Here is a 21652-nt window from a genome sequence, read left to right on the forward strand (position 1 = left end):
TCCTTGGACCTGCTTGAGATGCATCTGTGGATGCATGACAAGGTGCGGCTGGCCTTCCTGACTGCATCCCCACACTGCCGGCCCATGTTCATCTTGGCATCAGTAATGACTCCAAGATCCTTTTCTGCTTCTGCACTGACGAGAAGGGAGTTCCCCAGCCTGTAGGTATGCTGCTGGTTCTTCCTCCCCAGGTGCAACACCTTGCACTTGTCAGTGTTGAATCCCATCCTATTCTCGTCCACCCACCCCTGTAACCTGTCTAGGTCCGATTGTAAATATAATATTTTCTTCACAAACTCAGCTTATGGTGCAGTCATAATTAACCATCTTTAATTTTCCCTGAGCCTGAGGAAGGGCATGTGCGCCCAAAAGCATGTAAAAAAAGATAATTTTTTTGCAATTTCTTAGGTGGTCTAATGAAAGGTATCTCTGAACCAAAAGTTCTAGAGTTTTGCATTTCTTTTTGTCTCAGACCAACACAGCTACCAAATGCATCTTAGAAAAATGAAATATTTCATTTCTTCTGGTCAGATACAGTGTTTGACATGAAACCTTTTGGGTTGTTTTTTTTAGCTGAAACAAATTGAATCAATTGTTTTAATTTAGTTTCATATGAACCATTTTAATTAATTATTGTTTGGAATGACTGAAACCACATTTTGGAGCAAATTTGCTATTTGTATATTAGCTTATAAAGTCTGGGGTAGCAGATGTCAATCAATGTTCTATATTAAGGGAGCTCCCACTTGGTTCACCTATAGATGTTATCACAATTACAGATATTACCTAATATTAACTTTATGGAAGATAGATTTTTTCTCTATGTGCGGTATTAAAAAAATAGACAATAGTTTTTCTACATATGAAATGGGAAGGAAACTGATTGCTTTTAGAAAGATTCTGACATAATGTAGGAGCAAACACAACTGAACCTCTTGCATGTGGAATCTAAGTGAACTAGTAGGTTAATTAAAAGATTTCATTTTGCTCCATCAATAGTGTGTGGTAGGACCAGGCAGTGAGCACTCAGTTCCAGCTTCTTTTTGAAGCCAATTGCTTTAAACCTAGTATTTTCTACATCTTTCACTCCTTCTAAGATTAACTTCAAGCTTCGTTTTTTCTTTTGATTTGTATGACTTGAATACAATTACAAGAGGAGAAAAGGTTTTTTAACTCAAAATCCTTTTGCAAACGGTAAAACAGTTTAAAAGATTGGCAAACTTTCAGATTCCCTATGCTTTACCCACCCCACTTTGTGTATTTTGCTGATGATGATCTAGCAATAGCAGTTCCAACTAAGTACATGCTGTACCAGCATTTGAGGAAGCTTGGCAGCTTAATCATGCTGAGGAAGTTATACATCATACTTTCTCTGAAGTCTACGAAAAGAGCTGATGTACAGGAAAACTTGAACACCACTGTAGAGACTGGGCAGCTTTGAGAAGGTACCAATCAGCACTTCTAGATATAGATACATTGAATGTGAGCTTGAACCTGAAAGAATTGACACTACTTGATATTAGATGTCAATCAAGTTACAGTTATCTTACCAAATGGAAGGTTGCTTCTCTATCACTTCCTTGCTTTCTCTGGTACAAGTGGCCAGGTCCTTTGCAGAGGCGGAAGTAGTCTCTTTCAAAGATCATTGAAGCCAGTCTTTCATTGACTTCAGTGGACTTTGGTTTGGGTCACAGTTGCACTTCTTGGACTGACTTCAATTGTCCCAGGCTAGTGTCTCTTGTACTGCTAACTTTCCCAAAAGTCTAAGGAAGTGGCAGGAAGTGTGTGAAACTTTAGACTAGCTTGAAGAAGTAGCCTGCTGAAGATGGGAGTTCAGCTGCCTTCCCTGGAGAGTGCTTTAAAGTTTCATGAATTCATTATATTAATTTAAAACATGAAGCACCTCATGGGGTACTTGTAGGTATAATGTATGACTCCAAGGGCCCCTCTATACATGCAGGTAAAGGCATGATGGGATCTATTGCATGATCCACACAGTTGCACCTCCTGTCATGCCACACACCCTTTTTCCAGTGGATGCAGAGCCCAGGATTGGACTCCCCCTTCATGGCTGGGAGCTCCCTCAGCTGATGCGATCTCCCAGCCACAGCTGATGCAATCTCCTAGCTGTGGGATCCTAGCCACAGTCAGCTGATCAGAGGTTCCAGCTGGGAGAGCCCATGCGCAACCGCAATCCTGGGAGCTCCCAGCTGACAGGGCTCCCAGCCATGGTTGGGAGGGCTATGCACCCCCATAGCTAAGAGACAGTAGCTGATGTGATCTCCCAGCTGTGGGGGTGTACATCAGCTGCAGTCTCCTAGCAATAGGATGCACTCAGAGCTGTTCTGTGGCTGGGAGATCATATCAGTTGTGATTTCCTAGTTGCAGGGGTGCATGAGGCCCCTCTGTTGCTGGGAGCCCTTTCAGCTGGGAACTCCCGTGCCTAGTAGTACGCATAGCCCCCCCGCGCTCCCACAGCTGGGAGCTCTGATCACCTGGTGGGGCTCCCAGCCACAGGGGCCCCTGATCACATGTTCAATTAATGGCATGATAGGAAGCAGCTATAAAATTATTCCATGTATTTTGTGGAATACCTTTGTAACTTATTCTTCTTTTTATTGTGTCATTAGTTGATTGATTATATGTCATCTGGGGACCACTTAAGTTATGATTTGGAGGGTCCCAGGACTCATGACAAGAACACCCAGTTCCATTCATGAGTATGGGGGGCAAATTAGCACATGGATCCTTTATGTGGGGAATTTGAAGTACACCTACATAGTGAGCAGTGCTGAGCTGTGGGATCACCACAGCTTGAAATGCAGTTGACTGTTCTGAGGCCTAGCCCAGTGAACTATATGGTAAATCCTTTTGGCTTTGGATTAATACCATGCATAGCTTGTACTATATATAAGTAGGTACAAAATTGCTGCTTAATAATTTTATTTAGATGACACTAAATGCTTTAAAATCATGTCACTCTGCCAATGATTCTGCTTTGTCTCCACATTGGTATGATTTGAAAGCAGTGGTCTCTGAAGAGCCAAACCAATATGGATGGCCTCTTACCTTTTGAAAGCTGAGATTTATATCAGGTAATAGAAAGTATTGGTACCAAGCTCTGCTGCTTTTGAAAACATTATACTTTGGGTTAACAGGATGGGGAGCAGCCACATGTCCCAAAGTAATAACTGGATACAATTTTGAGGTTCAATCTCTCTCAAACCCCCACAGTACTATAGACAAATTCTATGTTTTATTGAAACATGGAGACTGATCATTTCAATGGCACTTTATTTCCACCACTCTCCCACATTATACTTCCACAGCATTACACATCTCTTGTAATTAAGGTCAACAACTGTAGTTTACCGTCTGAAAAAAATGCTTGGAAAGGAACACTTGCAAAGGAAGGGATGGGGAAAGGCAATTCAACAGGAATTCTTATGCACAAGTGATGCACCCTTGCTTAAAACACTGGCATCTGTATGACTATGTCATAGTCTGTGCCCAGGACCATCACAATGTACATGTCACCAAAGCATGACCAGTGCAGGTGACTGCCAGACGGATCATTGATTGATATATTGTATCATGTCTACATGTATCACCCTACAACTATGTAAACAAAAGAAGCAACCAAGGGAGAGATTCAGTATTGAGTGCTTGAAAGACCCTGCTAAAAGCAATCATCCCCAGTAGCACCTTAGTGAGAAACAATCCTACTTCTCTGATGATTGCATCACCATTAATCACTGGGAGGGCCTCAAGAAAGGCTTCCATGAGGCATGTAAAGAATTTTTAGGCTTCTCCACAAAGCATCATCAGGACTGGCTTGATAAGGATGATAGGGAAATAAATGCAAGTTCTCATTGACAGAAAAAGGTGATCCTTCAAAGCTTGGCAGAATGACATCAACTCCAAACAGAAGCAAGCCACATGAAAGTGAGACCCAAAAGAAAATCTGACAGCAAAAGAAGTGGTATGAGAACAAAGCACAAGAGATCCAAAAGTTTTCTGACAGCTGTGACATGCCTAGTTTCTTGAGCCTAGCAAAGCGATCTACAAGCCAAGGATACAAAGAGTCATCTTTCTGAAGTCTAAGGATGGAACAGTCATTAAAAACAGCTCCACCATCAATGTACAATGAAGGAGCACTTTGAAGAGCTTCTGAACAGAGATATAATGTTGGAGACAGTACTATCAAAGCCATTCCACAACACCCCATGAAAGAGTACCTCAAAGTTCCATCAATTAATCAAGAGGCTTTGAAAGCCATTAAGCAAATGAAAAACAACAGTTTCTGATGGAACACCAGCTGAAACTCAAAAGCAAGGTGGGAAAAACTCTGTCATCAACCACATATTATTATGAAAATCTGTAAACAGGAACACATACCCAATGACTTGAGTGATGCCAGAAATGACACCATAATCAAGAAAGAAGATATATATTTCAGCAATTATCATGGTATTGCATTCCTATCCAAAGCTGGGAAAATTCTTTTCTGCATTCTCCTCTGTAGTCTCACCCTCCCTGAGGAAATTCTACTTGAGTCCCAGTGTGGCTTCAGACCAGCCAGATGTACAATAGATCTGTGTTGCTAGCCAGCTGCAGGAGAAGTGTCATGAGCACACTGAGATCTTTATATGGTCTTCATTGACCTGATTAGGCTTCTAATTCAATCAGCAGATAGGCTGTATGGAAGATCCTGATGAGATTAGGATGCATGCTCATATTTGTTACCAGCATCACATTTCTTCATGCTAACATGAAAGCAGCTGTCTTAAGCAATGGCATGGTAATAGATTCCTTCGCTATTAGAACTGGAGTCAAGCAATGGGTGATTGCACCAACTTCCTTTTCCATCTACCTTGAAGCTATTCTGCACTGCATTGTTGATAGACTTTCATCTGGAGTCAGTATCCAGTATTGCATCGATGGAAATCTCTTTTAACATCAACCAGTTATATTTCAAATCCAAAATAACCAACACCTCCCTTGCTCATCTTCAATATACTGATGCTTGTATTGTGTGTGCCCACTCAATTGAAGAGTACCAGGCCACTCCTGACTGCTTCTGTGAAGTGTATTAAATGCTTCAAGTTACTGTCAACTTTGTGAAAACCAAGATACTTTACCAACCCATTCCAAACTAACCAGCTGTTCCTTCACATTATCACAATTCGTGGGTAATCTTTAAAGAATGTAGATCAATTCCCCTATGTGGGTAGCCATCTCTCCCCAAAAAATAAACATAGATGACAATATTTACTGCTGGATAAAATCTGACATTGCTACCTTTGGACATCTCCAAAATTGTGTCCTGGATGATCACATCTGGATTGAAACCAAACTTCTTGTCTACCAAGCTGTTATCCTTACCCTGTTCTACAGGTGTGAAACTTGGACAACATATTGGAAACACCAGAAAGCTTTGGAACGTTATCATCGGTGATGTCTTCTGACAATCCTCCATATCAATTAAAAGGACAGAAGAACAAGTGCTAGAATTCTGGCTCAAGTAAATATCACCAGCATTGAAGCCGTGTTTATATGGCACCAGCTGAGTTGGCTAGGACATGTCATAAGGATGCTTGACAACCAGCTCTGAAAACAGGTCTTATACTCCCAACTTACTGATGATCACTTCCACAGGTGGGCAAATCAAGAGATTCGAAAGAAGACCAATCTGAAGAAATGCAATATTAACATCAACACCAGTGGGACTTGAACTCTGATTTTTTCCCAGTGGCACCATCAACAAGGCATCAATCATTTCTAGCAAATTTGCGTTACTGACTAGGCAGATAGATGAGAGAGGCAATGGGAAAGAGCTGTGACCTGACATCACCAGGATGTAATCCTTCCTCCTGGAGCTGTCTGTAATGTGTGCACATGTTTACACGTGTGGATCTTGGATCTCCCTCTTCAGTCATCTTTGGATTCACTGATGACTTCCCTATGTACTGGAAGACTATCACCTTTACACCAAATGACTGTCTATGATGACTGTCTATGTAGTGCAAAAGTAATGATAGACTGAAATTAATCAAAGGATAATTAAGACTGAGCATTATTGTAGGGTGATCTTGGCTTTTATAGGAGATTAGGGCCCATATTACCTATGTCATGTTTTTTAGCCCAACTCGCCAGGTGAATTAAATGTTTATAAGGATCACCCGACAAGGAGACTATATGATTAAGAACTGTGCCTGCTGGGAGGTAGTAGGGCATCTTGTAGTCATTCAAGGGAAGGGGTTGGCAAAGAGTTGTATGCTATCTAGAGATGACCTGGATTTAGTGCTCTATTAAAGTGCAGAAGAGTAGCCAAGGAAGGGCTAATATAAAGTTCCCAGAAAGTTACTGTAGTTTATAAAATGGAGGCAGACAGCCCAACTCTTTTGGGTCCAAGAACAGGAGATCATAAAATCATAGATTCATAGAAAGTTAGGGCTGGAAGGGACCTCAGGAGGTCATCTAGTCCAACTCCCTGCTCAAAGCAGGACCAGCCCCAACTATATCATCCCAGCCAAAGCTCTGTCTAGCCAGGTTTTGAAAATCCCCAAGGATGGAGCTTCCACCACCTCTCTGAGTAACCTGTTCTAGTATTTTACTACCCTCCTAGTGAGAAAATTCTTCTCAATATCTAACCTAAACTTCCCTTGCTTCAAATTGAGACCATTGCTCCTTGTTCTGTCATTTGCCAGTACTGAGAATAGCTTAACTCCATCCTCTTTCAAACCCCGCTTTAGGTAGTTGAAGACTGCTATTAAGTCTTCTCTCAGTCTCTTGTTCTCTAGACTAAATAAGCCCAGTTCCCCCAGTCTTATCCCCCAGCCCCTTCACCATTTTTGTCACCCTCCACTGGACTGTCTTCAATTTGTCCACATCTTTTTTGTAGTATGGGGCCCAAAACTGAACACAGTACTCCAGATCCAGTTGAGAGAAGCAGGAATTCCTTAAGAACAGAAGTTCCTTTCAGCATGGAGAAAGGACTGATTGGAACCTCAAACATTTAACATTAAACTAGATACGGCATTGGAAAAATACATTTTAAGAATTAATCCTGTTCTGGAAGATGGCTGTGGACATCTCTAACTTCTGGTTTCCTTTATATGGTGTTGTGATTGAGTTTGCTTCCTGATTCCTTATTCTAAGTCCATTTCCTGTTGCATTTTCACCGTGTAAGGGTCTGAACATGCTCCCACTGAAATCTGGTTTTGCTTTCAACTTTGGGATTATGAGTGAATCTGACATAAGAGTCTGAACAAAGCAAAGGGCTTATATTTACATTGGGAAAGTATTATGGAGTAAGGTAGGGATATCAGTTGACAGTGAATTAGCTACTCTGCTCCTTGTCCCTTGCTGTTGTGCACTTGTGCTCTAAGGAAGACCAACTATATGGGGTTTTGGTGCAGAGTAGCCGGTGTGTTCTAAGTTCACAGCAGCCTCCTCTGGTAGACAGGCCCTAAAAGAGTATGCTAACTGTGGAGAAAATCATAATAGGAATGATTAAGGAGAGGATTACTAATAAAAAACAGGTCTAAACTTTATTTAGAGTTAAAGACATCTGTCAGTACAGAGGGAATCTTGGACTACAACAGTATATCAAGTATGTGACTGCAGGCCAGTAGGCTGTTGAAAAGGATGCGATCAGGGAACTGAATTCCTGTTAAATTGTGCTTCATCTATTGCAGTAAATAACAAAATAACTTAGTTAATGTTCATGCTGAAGAACTGTAGATAACTTTATAGGTTTATGTTCACAGTAGGGGAAAATGCATGAGTCTTGGGTATTTTCTAATTGTTTTTTGGGGGGGTTGGGGTGGGGAGGAGGGTTACTATTTGTTTTAAATAAAGTGCAGCATTTCTTTAGCATTTGGGCTCTGTTCCTATGAAGCCAGTCTTTCCTCCAACAGTTGTCACAGGCCAGCTAGGCACTGTGAGTATCAGCTGTTAGGCTGCTGGGTTCAGGATCGAGGAGGCAAGTCGGGAGTAAAGTAAAGGCAAATTTACTTATAGCTTAGCATATAACAGTTAACAGACAAACAAATAGCACAATAATAAAGAGCTAATAGTAAATAATAACAGATAGACAAAATGACAAAGAGTTCCCACATGGGGTTGGCAACTTATCAGCAGTCCCTCTATGCCAGGTGCGCACCAAGTTGTTCCAGCAAAGTCAGGTGTCCCTGATCAACGCTGTCTGAGGGGTCACTGGGAAGATCCCTTGGTCAGGATCCAGTCCTCACTTACACTGGGAGTCTGCAATCCAGGCTTGGTACAGCGATGGTCCTTCTGTCTCGTCCTTCAAACTGGTTACTTGGCATGCGCGTTTCTTTATGCTTTATTTTATGCTAATCTGTTGGCTTTAGAGCCACTCACAATCTTGCCCTATAGCTGTTACCTTATGGGATTAAAAGGTGTTAGAAATTATCATGAAAGGTTACCGCCCGAACTCGGGTTCACCCAATAAACAAATTACACCACATTACTTTGAGGTTTGAAATTAGCATTACTTTGCCCAAGCTCAACCCCTTGGTTTCTTATTCCTTGGATTCCTTGGAATGTGCTAATTGTATTAGGTGCTCAGATCTTGTTATGGCTGACCTTTAAAAAACCTGTTAGATCAGCTAATCTTGTAGTTTTGCTTATTTTTGGGGCTCAGTCAATCCCATGTTCAGTGCAAACAGTTAGATTCAACACTTTGGTTAAATTGTGACAGAGAAATTCCACTTGCGGGTTGCAAACTTGCAAACTTTGCATTAACTAATCTTAACTGCTAGACAATTGCCTGGATGTCTCCATGAGCATATATTTATTGCTCATGATAGTAACCCCTCTGGTTCTGACCACCACAAACAGTAACTGAAATTAAATCAGAGTACTGATTTTGTGGCTTTACAGATGTCTGTGTGGCAAGTGACTGGGATATTTTCTAAGTATCTCCTATAATTTTTAATAACTACACTTAAAGGGGATTTTAAAAATGCCAAATGTTTGTGGGGATGTAGCATACCCCTACCCCTATGGATGATTTAAAGCAGGGGTGGGCAAAATATGGCCTGTAGGCTGGATCTGGGCTGCCAGGTCATTCTATCTGGCCCACAGGGCCCCTAAAAAATTTAGAAAATGTATATTTATTGGTTCCTGGCTGCCTGTCAAAGATGATAGGAGCTAGGAGCAGTAGGAGCCAGCAACAAGGCCAACCCAGCCCCACGCCTCCAGCCCCCTCTCATCCCTACCCTCAACTGGAAGTCTATGCCTGCCACAGCTTTTGGGCTGCTCCGGCACCACGTGGCTGCATCACCAGACTGCAGGAGTAGGAGGCCCACACTGGTACCCCAGGTCCAGGAGCGGGAGGGTGAGTGTGTGTGTCCGTGTCCGTGTGTGTGTGTGTGTGTGTGTGTCCATCCATGCAGTGAGGGAGGGGGAGAAAGAGACAGAGAACAATGAGGGAGGGAGAGAGAGAGAGAGAAAGAATGTGTGTGTGTGTGTGTGTGTGTGTGTGTGTGTGTGTGAGAGAGAGAGAGAGAGAGAGAGAGAGAGAGAGAGTGTGTGAGACTGTCTGTGAGAGACTTTGTGTGTGTGTGAGACTGTGAGAGAGAGAGTGTGTGTGTGTGTGAGAGGGAGTGTGTGTGTGTGTGTGTGTGTGTGTGTGCAGTGAGGGAGGGAATGTGTGTGTGTTCATAGGGCAAGTCCCACACACACACCCCATCATACATGTGCACCCACACTCCGCCCACACTACCATACATACAGACCCCCACATCCACTCCTTCTCACACACCCCAGCCACCCTTCCCCCACACCCCACAGATCCACTTACACACCCACATGCACCCCACAGATCCATATACCCACACACTAACAGGCCTCCACAAAGTTATCCCCATGCCCCCCACCCCATCACAATATACAAAAGCTATTGTGCAATTATCTCTGTGTACACTACACAAATGCATGTAAATCAGGACAAAAATATTTTTTGAAATTGTATTAATGAGTTATAGCTGTTCAATTTTTAGAATATAATTTGGTGTTTTTCTGGTTCAGAGATGGCAAAACCACTTGCTGAAAGAAATATTTCCGGGGGAAAGGGGAGGGACTTCTGGTGGCAAAAGGCAAGACTTCCAGTCACAAGGTGGCAACCAGGGGGCAGGGCACCTGTCAAGGGGTGGGGCTACCAGTGCAGCCCTCAAAAGCTTGCCAAAACACAGTAAGCAGCCCTCCACCTGAAATAATTGTCTGCCCCGATCTAAAGCATGCTTGCTCACATGCATGCCAGACCTGGAAATGCAGCAGTGAAGCAAATTAGTGGCTGTTCCCTGTGGCTGCTCTCAAACAGCTGGAGACAGAAGTCTCAAACATCTAGGTTAGGGATAGAAGTTACACATAAACTGGTTTAAGTCATCAGAAACTGGTTTAAACTTGCAACAGAACAGAAGCTCAGTGCAAATAAGCCAGTTTCAAAATGTCCGAAACTGGTTTAAGATAAACCTGGCTGAATATAGTATCAGACTTAACTAATTTGGGTCAAAACAGTCCCCCAGAATCCCAGCATACTCTGCAGCCCTGGGCTGGGGTGGGCTGGGCTGCCTGCTCCAGTAGTGAAGGGTTGAGGGGCAGGGACTGCCAACCCCAGGCAAACCAGCTGGGGTCTGGGGCCAGGGAGGGGAGTTAAACCCCCAGTTAAACCCTGTTTCCCCCAAGTACAGAGCTGGCCTGCCCTGCTAAGCTTACTGGAAGTTACTGCAGGCTATGACTGTGGACTACAAATCCCAGAGGCACCTGGAAGCAGGAAGAGGAAGTGATGAGCAACACTGCAGAGTTCAGCTTCTGTAATTGTGGACTGCAAATCCCAGAGACCTCCAGGGCAGCAGGAAGAGGAAGTGAATACACAGCCCATGCTAGCTATGTGCGAGAGATCTGTGTTTTAGTGGCCCCCTGGCTTCTGATCTGAGCTACTGCAAGCATGTGGCTCCATTTCCTGAATAAATGTGTGTCCAGTTGTTTCTCAGTTTAATCTCTGCAGCTTTGGCTAACCTGCAAAGACTGAATCAGTTCAGCCTTGGGCTTTTTGTCTGTCTGTACTTAGCCCTATACGGGAAGGAAGAAATTCCTAGGATCCATTTTACTTCTAAATTTCCAGATTTGGCTTATGAAAATAGGAGTGTGCAGATAGCTTTTCCTCCTTTCCTGAGGACACAATGTAGATGTACCCATAAGATAGAGACTTTAAGTTCAAGGTTGTGCTGTTGCAACATATTCTGTACTGAATGTACATATCTTTCATCAATGTCAGTGGAAGGGAACCCTTGCCCCCACAAAGGCCAGCAGAGCTGCTTAGCTAAGGAGTGAGGCAAATACTTGTATTCCTGTGTGGCTGGGCACCTTTTGGTGCCTGCCACTTTAAGAGCTGGAGCAGGTACCGGCAAGTGTGTAATTAGGGCAGCCATTTTCAAACTCGGGCACCAGTTTGGTGCCAGCAGCCGAGGCAGAAACATCAGCCTGCCAAGCTCCTGATCCTGGAACATCCTGGAGGTAAGGGCAGGAGCTATGGGGATGATTTGGAGACTCCTAGTCCCGGGCATGACCTGAAACTGCACCCTGCTGGGGAAGGGTGGCCTGGTGGGGCCCCTTTGATGAGGGAGTCCCCAAGAAATGCTAAGCCAGTTACCTCCCCAGTGAAAGGTGGGCAAGGGTGCCTCATAACCCTAGCCTCCACTCCACAGTGGGTGATTATGAGGGTGGTGGCCAGGTCTGCCTATCGTGGCACCTGAGCACAGACAGAGGCCTGGAGACGGGGCAGTAGTAGTTGTGGCCCCAAAGAGGGGGGTAGTTGTGTATTCCTGGGAAGGGGCAGTAGTAGTTATGGAACAAGAGGGGGTAGTTGTGTGGCCCTGGAGAGGAGGTAATTGTGAGGGCCCACACAGAGTAGGGTGCGCATCAGCAGCCTGAAGGACTGTGTATTTGGGGGCTGAGTAAGGCTCAAGTGACAGCCTGAAGGGCTGTCCCAGGGTGTGCTGAGTAGGAGCACATGTGCATCCTGAAGGCCAGCACATGGGTCAACCCCATAGGGAGAGAATGTGAGTGGTTTGTGAATAGTTGCCCAGAGAGGGGTGAGAGTGGCAGTTGTTCAGACAGCTGGTGTGCCGACCCCGGTGATATATGTTAAAGCCTGGTGTGTGCCCTCAGAAGGGAGGTCAGGTGCTAGTCTGAGTATGAGGCCTGGTGTGTGCCTCCAGGTGAAGGCCAGATGCTAGGCTGAGATACCATCTGCGAGGCATAGGTCATGGTATAGGGAAGGTACAGAGCTTTGGATAGTACCCCTGGCATCGGGGCAAGGTAATGGGCAGCCTCCCACAAATAACAAGAAATATTAGATAAAGTCATGGCAGGAGAGACAGGGCAGACTGCCCTAGACAGGTGGATAGGCTGGCTGGCATGCTGGCCCTGGAGAGTTCCCGCTGTCACATCTTGTAAGTGTGTAACAGCAGATGAATTTCTCCTGCATGCTTAGGAGGAGAGGTTCACAGTATCTTCTGCTGAAATGAGAGTCTGACTGAGAGCAAGGTTGCAGTTGGGAGGGGTAGAGTTAGAATTTTGTGCTTTATAAAGTGCATCTGCACCAAACAATTTGGCCCTGAGTGGGATTTCTAGAAACTGGCTGTTAGGAATCTTGTGTCCTGCAACTTATCAGCTTGGGCCATTTGTGAAATGTCACAAAACTGGCCAAGATTCCTTGGGATTTTTTTCCACTGAAGCTTCAGATAGGAAAATAGCAAGCTCCATTTGCTTCTAATCTCCCCCTTGCCAGAAACACAGGTTGGGCAGCAGCTTTTTGGCTGTTCAAGAACAAACTGAGCCATAATCAGTATGTTTTAGACTTCTACGTGGTATCTTCACTGATTGTACCATGCCCATCTGTTGAGCTAGGCGTGGTGCCTACAGACAGTGTGATCAAGATCATTTGACTATGGTCAAACAGTTTCCAAGAAAAAATGTCAATTTTTTTATTTTTTCAAAGACAGGTTGCAACAGCACTTTGAATGCTATTCCTCTTGTGCAACATTATTGCCATATTGGTACCATATGCGTCTTCATACTGGGTGACATCTGTTGGGACTCATGAGCCGGAATAATCTGGAATAATGGATATTTAAAGAGGCAGCTAGAAAATGAAGAATATCTAATGTGTTATCTCAACATTTCATAGTCTTCTACTGAACGTTTAGACTAGCTTTACCGGGGGATAGAGACAAAAGCCAGAAGGTAAGTAAAGAGTCAGGGGACTAGGATAAAAACCTAATAAAAAAAGGCAATAGCAGTAGACTTAGCATTGTTCTCAGGAAGAAAATAGACAAATCAGTGAATTACCTGATGTGTTTATACACTAATGTGAGTAGGGGGGAATAAGCAGGAAGACGTGGAGGTCCTAGTACAATCATGGAATTATGATATAATTGGGATTACAGAGACATGGTGGAATAGTTCATGTGACCATCATATTATCGTGGATGGGTATAACTTGTTCAGAAAAGACAAGCATGTGAAAAAAGAAGCAGATGGGTTGCACCCTAGGGCATAGTTTCTCAACCTGTGGTATGCGTACCCCTAGGGGTAAACGAGACACAGGCAGGAGGTACGCAGGTACCCCAACACTCTCTCTCTCTCACCCTCTTTTTCTTTCTCTCTTGCCCTCTTTTCCTCTCAAAACTATGGCAAAAAAATTTGGTGCACCTCACATTGCATGGCACTTTAAATTCCCCAGTAATCATTTGGTTCAGCCAATAAATGAATTCCCCAGTAATAATGTGGTTCAGTCCTTCTAGGTTTGGGAAACATCACCTCTAGCCCAGGTACATACTTAAGTTGTGCACCCCTGGTGCAAAAGGTGGCATCCCTATCCACACCAGATCAGACATCTGTCATATTAACATATAGTGCACAATCTGTAAATATAAGATACCCTGGAAAATTGAGTGTTGGGGTACTTATTAAAATTTTCAGAACTGAGGGGGTACTTGCTACTTAAAAGGTTGAGAAACACTGCCCCAGGGTACTGAAGAAACTGGCTGAGGTAATTTCAGAGCTTGCTATCATCTTTGAGAATTCATAGAGGTTGAGTGAGGTCCTGGGTAATTGGAAAGGACAAATAGTGCCCATCTCAAGGAATCTATTGTGAAGAACCTAGAGGAGAATAAAATGGTCAGGTTCAGTCAGTATGGAATCGCCAAGAGCAAATCATGCCTGGCCAACCTGATTTCTGTGTATGATAGGATAACAGGCTCTGTGGATATGGGGTATGGATGTGATATACCTTGACTTTAGCAAGGCTTTTCATACTATCTCCCACAATATTTTCATTAACAAGTTGAGGAAATGCAGACTAGATCACTGATTCTTAACCACGGTGTGACAGCACCCTGGGGTGCCTTTATCATTTCAAGGGTGCTTTGGGATGCCAGGCAATGTTAGCACTGTTAGTGTGAAAACATGATTCACATGATAAACCCAGAGATTTCAAATAGTAAATCCATAGTATTAACAACATTCTGATTTGTTATGATCTTTCTGAGTTCTTTGCAACAGAAGAATTACTCTATTATTTTTCCATAGTCAAAAAACAAGAGAAAAGTAAGAACTAACATTTTTTGAGGGGTGCCTCAAGTCTAAAAATGTTGAGAACTACTGAACTAGATAAAAGTACTCTAAGGTGGATCCATAACTGGTTGGATCATTGTGCTCAACGAACAAGCATCAATGAGCATCCACCTGTCAGCCGGAGCCCGGCACCACTCAGCTCCAGCGGCCCCAGCTCCCAGACAGTGCATGTCACCCTGCCAAGCCACACTGCACCCATGCCATGAGGCAGCAGCCTTGCGGGTGCCAGGTGGGTGGGGCGATCCCTGCTGCACTGTGCTGCATGGGGGGTTCTGCCATGAGCACCCAGAGGCCCCAATCACTGCTGCTGCAGCCAGTGAGTGCGAAGCTTTAAAGAAAGAAGAAGGGAAAAAAAGCTCTGCCCTCACCAGCTGCAGCAGTAGCAAATGGGGCCTCTGGGTGCTTGTGGCAGAGCCCCCCTGCTCAGTGTAGGGCACTGGGGGGTAGTGGGGATGGCCCCCCCCACTTGGCATCCACGCAGCAGCTGTCACATCATGCAAGTTCAGCGCAGCTCGGCAGGGTACGGCATGCTGTCTGGGAGCTGAGGCTGCTGGGGCTGAGTGTGGCCGGGCTCTGGCTGACAGGTGGAGCTGCCCCAGCTCCCAGACAACGTGTGGTACCCTGCCAAGCCGTGCTGCACCCATGCGATGTGACAGCTGCCATGTGGGTGACAAGCAGGAGAGGCAATCCCTGCTGCTCCACACTGCCCCGCACTGCATAGGAGGGCTCTGCCATGAGCCCTCAGAGGCCCCAGTTACCACTGCTGCAGCCAATGAGTGTGGGGTTTTGTTGGTTTTTTTTTTTTTAAGTGCTGGGAGGCTGGGGCCAGGTGGAGGATGAGGCTGGGCAGGGCAGTCAAGATCTTTCTGACTATGGTCATGCTTAAGCATCAGAACAGGCTTCCTAGAGAAATAGTGGAATCTCCCTTGCTGGAAATTTTCTAGAGTAAATTAGACACATGACAGAGATGGTTTAGTCAGAGATTATCATTGAACTGGAAGCTGAACTAGACCTTGTGAGGTTCTTTCCAGCCCTATTTTCCTGTAATCATAATGTAGGTATCCTTATCAAGTTTAAACTCCCCTCCTTTACCTCTGCCTCAGCATGCCAGCCTGACTGGCATCTGATAACGACCCCCACCCCTCTGCTCAAGCAGAGAGCAGGGTAAAAGCCAGGCAGGGGCTGCTTTGCCCCTGCTAGGCAGACATTGGCTAGGGTCCCATGCAGATAGGAGGGAAATTTAAACCTCCCTCCCCCTCCTCTGCCTCAGTCTGAGGGCATGACTGGTGTCTGGCCATGTCCCCCACCCCTCTGCTCAAGCAGGCAGCAAGGGAAAAGACTGTGAGGGGCTGATCCACCCCTGCCAGGCAGACCCTGGCTGGGGTTCATAGCCAGGTTTGCCACCCCCACCTCCTTCTCAGCCAACTGGAGCAGTGATACTGCTCCAGCTTGAGAGCAAAGGGGTGGGGCCAACCCTGCTCTGCTGGAGCAGACAGCACAGCCCAGGGCTGCAAAGCAGCCTGGGATGCTGGGGTACTGTGGGTTAACTTGAACCAGGAAGGGGTACGGGACAGAAGTTCCATAAACTGGTTTGACCTAAATCAGTTAAGTCTGATACCACATGCAACCAGGTTTCTCTTAAACTGATTTTGGCCATTTTGGAAGTGGTTTAAGTGTACTGATCTTCTGTTCTGTTACAGGTTTAATCTAGTTTCTGATCACTTAAACCAGTTTAGATGTAACTTCTGTTCTTAGCTGAGCTTGCTGGACACCTTGTTTTACTGTAACATTTCTTTCAGAAGCAATTTTATTTCATTTCATTGGATTTATATACTCTCCTGCCCCACAAAAAGCTAAGAGTGGCTTACAACAAAAAACAAGATACATTTATAAAACAGGTGGAATAAAATAAAACAGTATATAATAAAACAAACATCCCAAATGATACCCCCTGCTAAAAGTCTGCCCAAATTAAAAGGTCTTGTATCATTTCCAGAAGCTATCCTGGGGTCAGACTCTGACAGACACCCAGGGAGGAGAGTTAGGGAAAAGTTTTAAAGCTGAAGGGTCACAGATGTTCTTGTGTTTTCATTGAATAATTGGATGCACAGGTGGTGCAGGAGGGCTTTTGGCTTTTGGCTGAACTTTGGGATAACGGTATAACATCAGGGAGGGGGTGATCCCTTAAATATGTAGGTCCCAGCCCATTTAGGGTTTTATAGGGGAAGTTAAGTTATGTTGTTATTACTATCTCATATTTGTTAGTTATTCTTGTTGCCTGCTTGAGGAATGCCTCATCTACCTCCTCTTCCCCATAACATCACATCTTTATTGTTCTTTCTCCCCTGGATCTTCGGGCACACATAACAGATCTGCCACTTTCTGTCTCCTGGGCTGCAGAACAAGTATATATTTGTGGCATATAACATAATGCCACCCTCTTTTTTCCCCTCATATCTTTCCTTCTGGAACAGTACTGATAATGCCAGTTTTGTCATAATTTTCTTTACATGCTATGACTTCCTTATTGTTATGCTGTGTAGAACATACAGGTTTCACTCGCTTTATGCAGGTTGTGTATGTGCGAATTCACTCTTATATGATGACCCTTTTTGTACCAAAAATTTGTTATGTGCAAGGTAAATTCACTTTTATGCAATCAGTGTCATGGAAGCCCGCAGTCAACTGCTTCGTGCGGTGCATTCATCTTGGCACTTCTGAACGTCATTATTTTCACCAGATGGTACAACTTTGGAATACATAGTAAAATACACATCAGTGGGCATGTCTACATGTGCATTAATGTGCTTTTCCTAATGCACATTAAATTTAGTACCTCCAGTGTGTGGAACTAAATGCTCATTAGGCTGACCTAATGAGTCAGTATGCACAGTAGTGCAAGCGCATGCTTTTTAAGTGAAGCTTAATACACAGTAGCCTATTTTATTGTGCATTAGTGTAATAGCACTTCTTTTACATGCTTCTTTAATGCGCAGTAAAATAGGCTACTACACATGTAGACAATGCCCAGTGAGTGGTTGGAAGTGGAAGTGGTTAGATATGTAGAGACTGGAAAAGGAATATAGCAGAAAATAATCTATGCCTTTTTATGCTCTCCTTGTTGTTACCATCTTGTTTCTCCTTTATCTTATACCTTCTTCTGGCTTCTCAACTTGTAATTTAGGAATATAAACTACATTTTAAACCTACTTAGGAGCAACAACTCCAGCAACAACACACAGTTCTAAACATGAGCTGTGAATTTGGTGCAATTTTAAGATCTTTGTGGTACCCTTTGTGGTGCTCTGCTAAGATCTCTGTGGTGCCCTTTATCCAAACAATACCCTGGCTTCTGTTTTACTTGTTTGTATGAATGTCATCCTTTAGTTCTCTTTTCAGAAATATAACGACTCTTAACAACTGTGTTACTGCGTAACTTAAAAACATAAGCACTTTTATAAAGATACTAGCCAATTGTCCGTCAAGAATTACATGGGGGAGGGGAGGGCGGGGGAGGGCTGGGATGGAGTGCTGCCACCTAATGCCTCATGCTGCCGCTGTTGCTGCCTGTTGCAGGGATGGGGTCTGTCCAGTCTTCAGCATGGCTTTGGAATCATGGCAGCATTCCCCCATGCATGGACCACTCTGATTGGCTGTTTCCATCAGTCAATCAGAGTGCAAATAAAGCATTACAGACAAACCGACTTAGGCTTTTATAACATTAGAATAATTGAACCAAATGAGGTCTGGAAGCTTTATATGTATACTGTAGTTATAGAAGTATTTCTTACTGTTGCTGATAGGGAGTGTGACTTGGATTCCTTTTTTTATTTAATTTTTAATAAATCATTTTTGAAAAACAGAAAAGAACTAGGGATACTCAAAAATCTTTTCCCCAAATTTTGTTGATTTTTTTTTTTTTTTAAATTCAATTTTGAATAACAAAAAGATTTCCTAGAGTGTTTTTCCCATTTCTATTTTGCATTTTTTGGTGCAAGTTCTAAACTTCCTGCTGAAGTTTTCAATAAAAAAACACTTTTTGTTTTGTCAGGTTTAAAGAGGGAGTGATACATTGTCTACCCAGCCCTAATTTTTATCCAAATATGTGCCACTCATTGCTATGAAACACTTACAATTGATACAAATGCTACTGAAAGTATCTTAAAATATTTGTTAGATCCCATTTATACTAGTACCTAATTTACACCTCTCATTATTGCAGTACTTGACTGCTCCAGGAATGTGAATTACTTTTTTTTTCCTTATGAAGCATCTATGGGGCAGAGAAGTACTTCTTGTTATAAAGAAGGAACTAAAGCAAAGAGAGAGAGAGAAAGTGCTTCATTCAACATTGCACAGTCTAGCAGAGTCAAGAAGTGAACTTTCTGCTAGGTTGAAACAAAGGAGAGCAACTTCAAAACTATTCTTCCCCTCACACAGCCAGTAAACAGTAGGGAAAGGACAGAAAAATTAGCATTTTAGTTAAAATGAACAGAAACAAGCAGTTGGAGAGAAGCTTTCCAGCTGAGGTCTGAAGGTCAATGAAGGGCTGGTGAAGTAAACAGGAAGACTAGTCCAGACAGCAGCAGAAAAAGCTCTTGCATTGCAAGTGGAGGCAATGAAAGAAGGTCTGTGACAGACAATTAGAAGAAAGGGTAGACCCAGTGAGAAAACAGTCTATGTGGTAGGCTAGAGAAAGTGCACATGGAATTTGTAACTATGGGTAGGACAGGTATCTTTGAGCTCGGCTCTAACATGAAATATATATTTATAACCTAAATGCCTTGTTGGTTGTTTTTTGTTTGTTTGTTTTTTGTTTGTTTTTTACAGATTCCAGAATCTGCTTTGGTCTAGAAAAGCGTTTGTGAACAGCGTTAAAGTCTATAATCACAGCTATATCTACATGCCAGCCTTCTCCATGAAAACAGGAACGGAACCATCACTCCGTGTCTACTACACTCTGGAGGACTTTGGTGCCAATCAAACAGTGCTTTTTGCCAATCCCAATTTCTTACGTGACATTGGCAAGTTCTGGAAAAGCAAAGGAATCCATGCTAAGCGGCTCTCCACAGGCCTCTTCCTTGTCAGTGCAGCCCTAGGTCTGTGTGAAGAAGTCACGATTTATGGCTTCTGGCCTTTCTCAGTGGATCTGCATGGGAGGTTTATTAGCCATCATTACTATGACAATGTTTTGCCTGATTCTGGATTCCATGCCATGCCAGAGGAATTTCTACAGCTCTGGTTCCTTCATAAAAGTGGCGTCTTGAGAATGCAGCTAGAACAATGTGAGGAGCCTTCACTCCAGTCTGCTGTCTGAGAACCGTAGAGAACAGCTTGAGGATCTTCCCTGTTTTACTTTCATGTTCTCCAAAAATAATTTTTTAAAAGGGAAAATACTTATAGATTTGCATGGACTATAAAAATGCTACTGGTTACAGTGATGATGACTTGAAGGCCAAATGAGAGTCAAGTCTTTATACGTTATGGGTTATGGAAGTGGGAATTCAAAAAGCTCTTCATGGAATCCAGTCAGCAGTATTATCAAAACATGTTGAAAGCAAAACAGCTGAGCTTGCTGGGTCTGCATTTTAAAAGATCAGTGTTAAAGGGGCATTAAGGATTGGAGGGAGGCTACAAAGGGCTTTTGCTGACAGTGCCAAATACAACTGTCTGTTCCAAATTCCATTTCATTCCAGTTTGGCACCTATATGATTTTCTCTCTTCCTTTTTTTGTTAAAGCAGCAGCTGCTGAGGATCACCAGCCCCCAGTGACTTCAAGGAGACCCAAGGGTGCCCAGAATCTGGTAGAATAATACCCAGATTTTGTAATAGAGAAATTTCCTTTTCAGGGGTGCCAGGAGGAAGTGGGACCTGCCTATTGTATTATTCAACAGTGCTAGTTCAGATCAGGGCAACATACAGCTGTTTTTAATGTAGCATTAGGGTTTGGGGTTGATTTAATAGTAAAAAAAAAATTGAGCGTTAAACTAAATTTACGCCAGGAAAAGAATTGAACTACAAACAATTTCATTAGCTTAGTTTTGGCCTGTTGATATAGAATGCCATAGTAACTTTTGTAATAGGATCTGTTCTTGACCAATTTACTGTACATTCTGTGGGACTAGTTCTGTGTTCCTTTGTACTCCAACTGCTCGTTGGCTACAATGGGATTTTGATGTGTACGTATGAACGCAGGATCAGGTTGTCCATGTGCTTGTAGCAGAGAAAACACAACAGCGAATGTAGGCAACTTTTTAAAATTTATTAAAACAAAAGAAATTATCTCTTTGAAGCCAGTTTTAATTTTGTACAAACAGTTCCTTTGCTGTTGCAATTGCAACATGGCTTTACAGTATTTTTCCCCACAGTCTGTTTCTGATCCAAGATACTTTGAAAAATAAAACAGTCCTTGGGAACACTCTGTAAAAACTACGTAGTGAGTATAAAGTAAATGAAAATGTTAGGTGCTTATATAATGCAGTCATTTTCCTTATTATATTAATGAATTATGTAAGTGTGTACATTTCACTCTAGCCCTTGCACTGCCTAAAGGTCTGTTTTATTTTTGGTTCTTACTCAGGCAGTGGATGGTCATAGAACCCATCTGTATTGTGAGTGAATTTTTATTTTTAGGACTCTTAATAAGAAGCAAATATTAAATGTTCATAGCCTGTGTCACAGTATCTGCTGCAAGACATTATCAACACTAGCCTTTTAAATTCAGACCTGTATCCCCATTCTGTCACTCTATATTCCATCTCCAGTAGCCACAACCTTTAGTTAAACAGTGGAAATAGTACAATTGACATTGGCTTTCTATAAAGATTTCATGTGCTGTATGCATTAGCTCCAAAATAATAGAAGATTTTGCTTTGTTTTTTTTTGTTTTGTATGACCTGTCTTATTGTGTGTGTGTGTGTGTGTGTGTGTGTGTGTGTGTGTGTGTGTGTGTGTGTGTGTGTGTGTGTGTGTGTGTGTGTGT

The 21652-nt window shown here is 43.2% G+C and overlaps 1 protein-coding gene across 1 annotated transcript in view; it reads left to right on the top strand.

The window, feature by feature from the left end:
- ST8SIA1 (ST8 alpha-N-acetyl-neuraminide alpha-2,8-sialyltransferase 1) overlaps positions 1 to 21345 on the top strand; it is a 313115-nt gene extending 291770 nt beyond the window's left edge. Inside the window, exon 5 of the mRNA XM_019515663.1 lies at positions 19501 to 21345. Within this exon, the coding sequence (XP_019371208.1) occupies positions 19501 to 19987 (487 nt within the window). The 3' untranslated portion in view covers positions 19988 to 21345. The remainder of the gene's footprint in view (positions 1 to 19500) is intronic.
- The last annotated feature ends 307 nt before the right edge of the window (positions 21346 to 21652 follow it).

Source organism: Gavialis gangeticus, unplaced genomic scaffold (assembly GCF_001723915.1).
Source record: "Gavialis gangeticus isolate Ggan-Ray unplaced genomic scaffold, GavGan_comp1, whole genome shotgun sequence".
NCBI lineage: Eukaryota > Metazoa > Chordata > Crocodylia > Gavialidae > Gavialis > Gavialis gangeticus.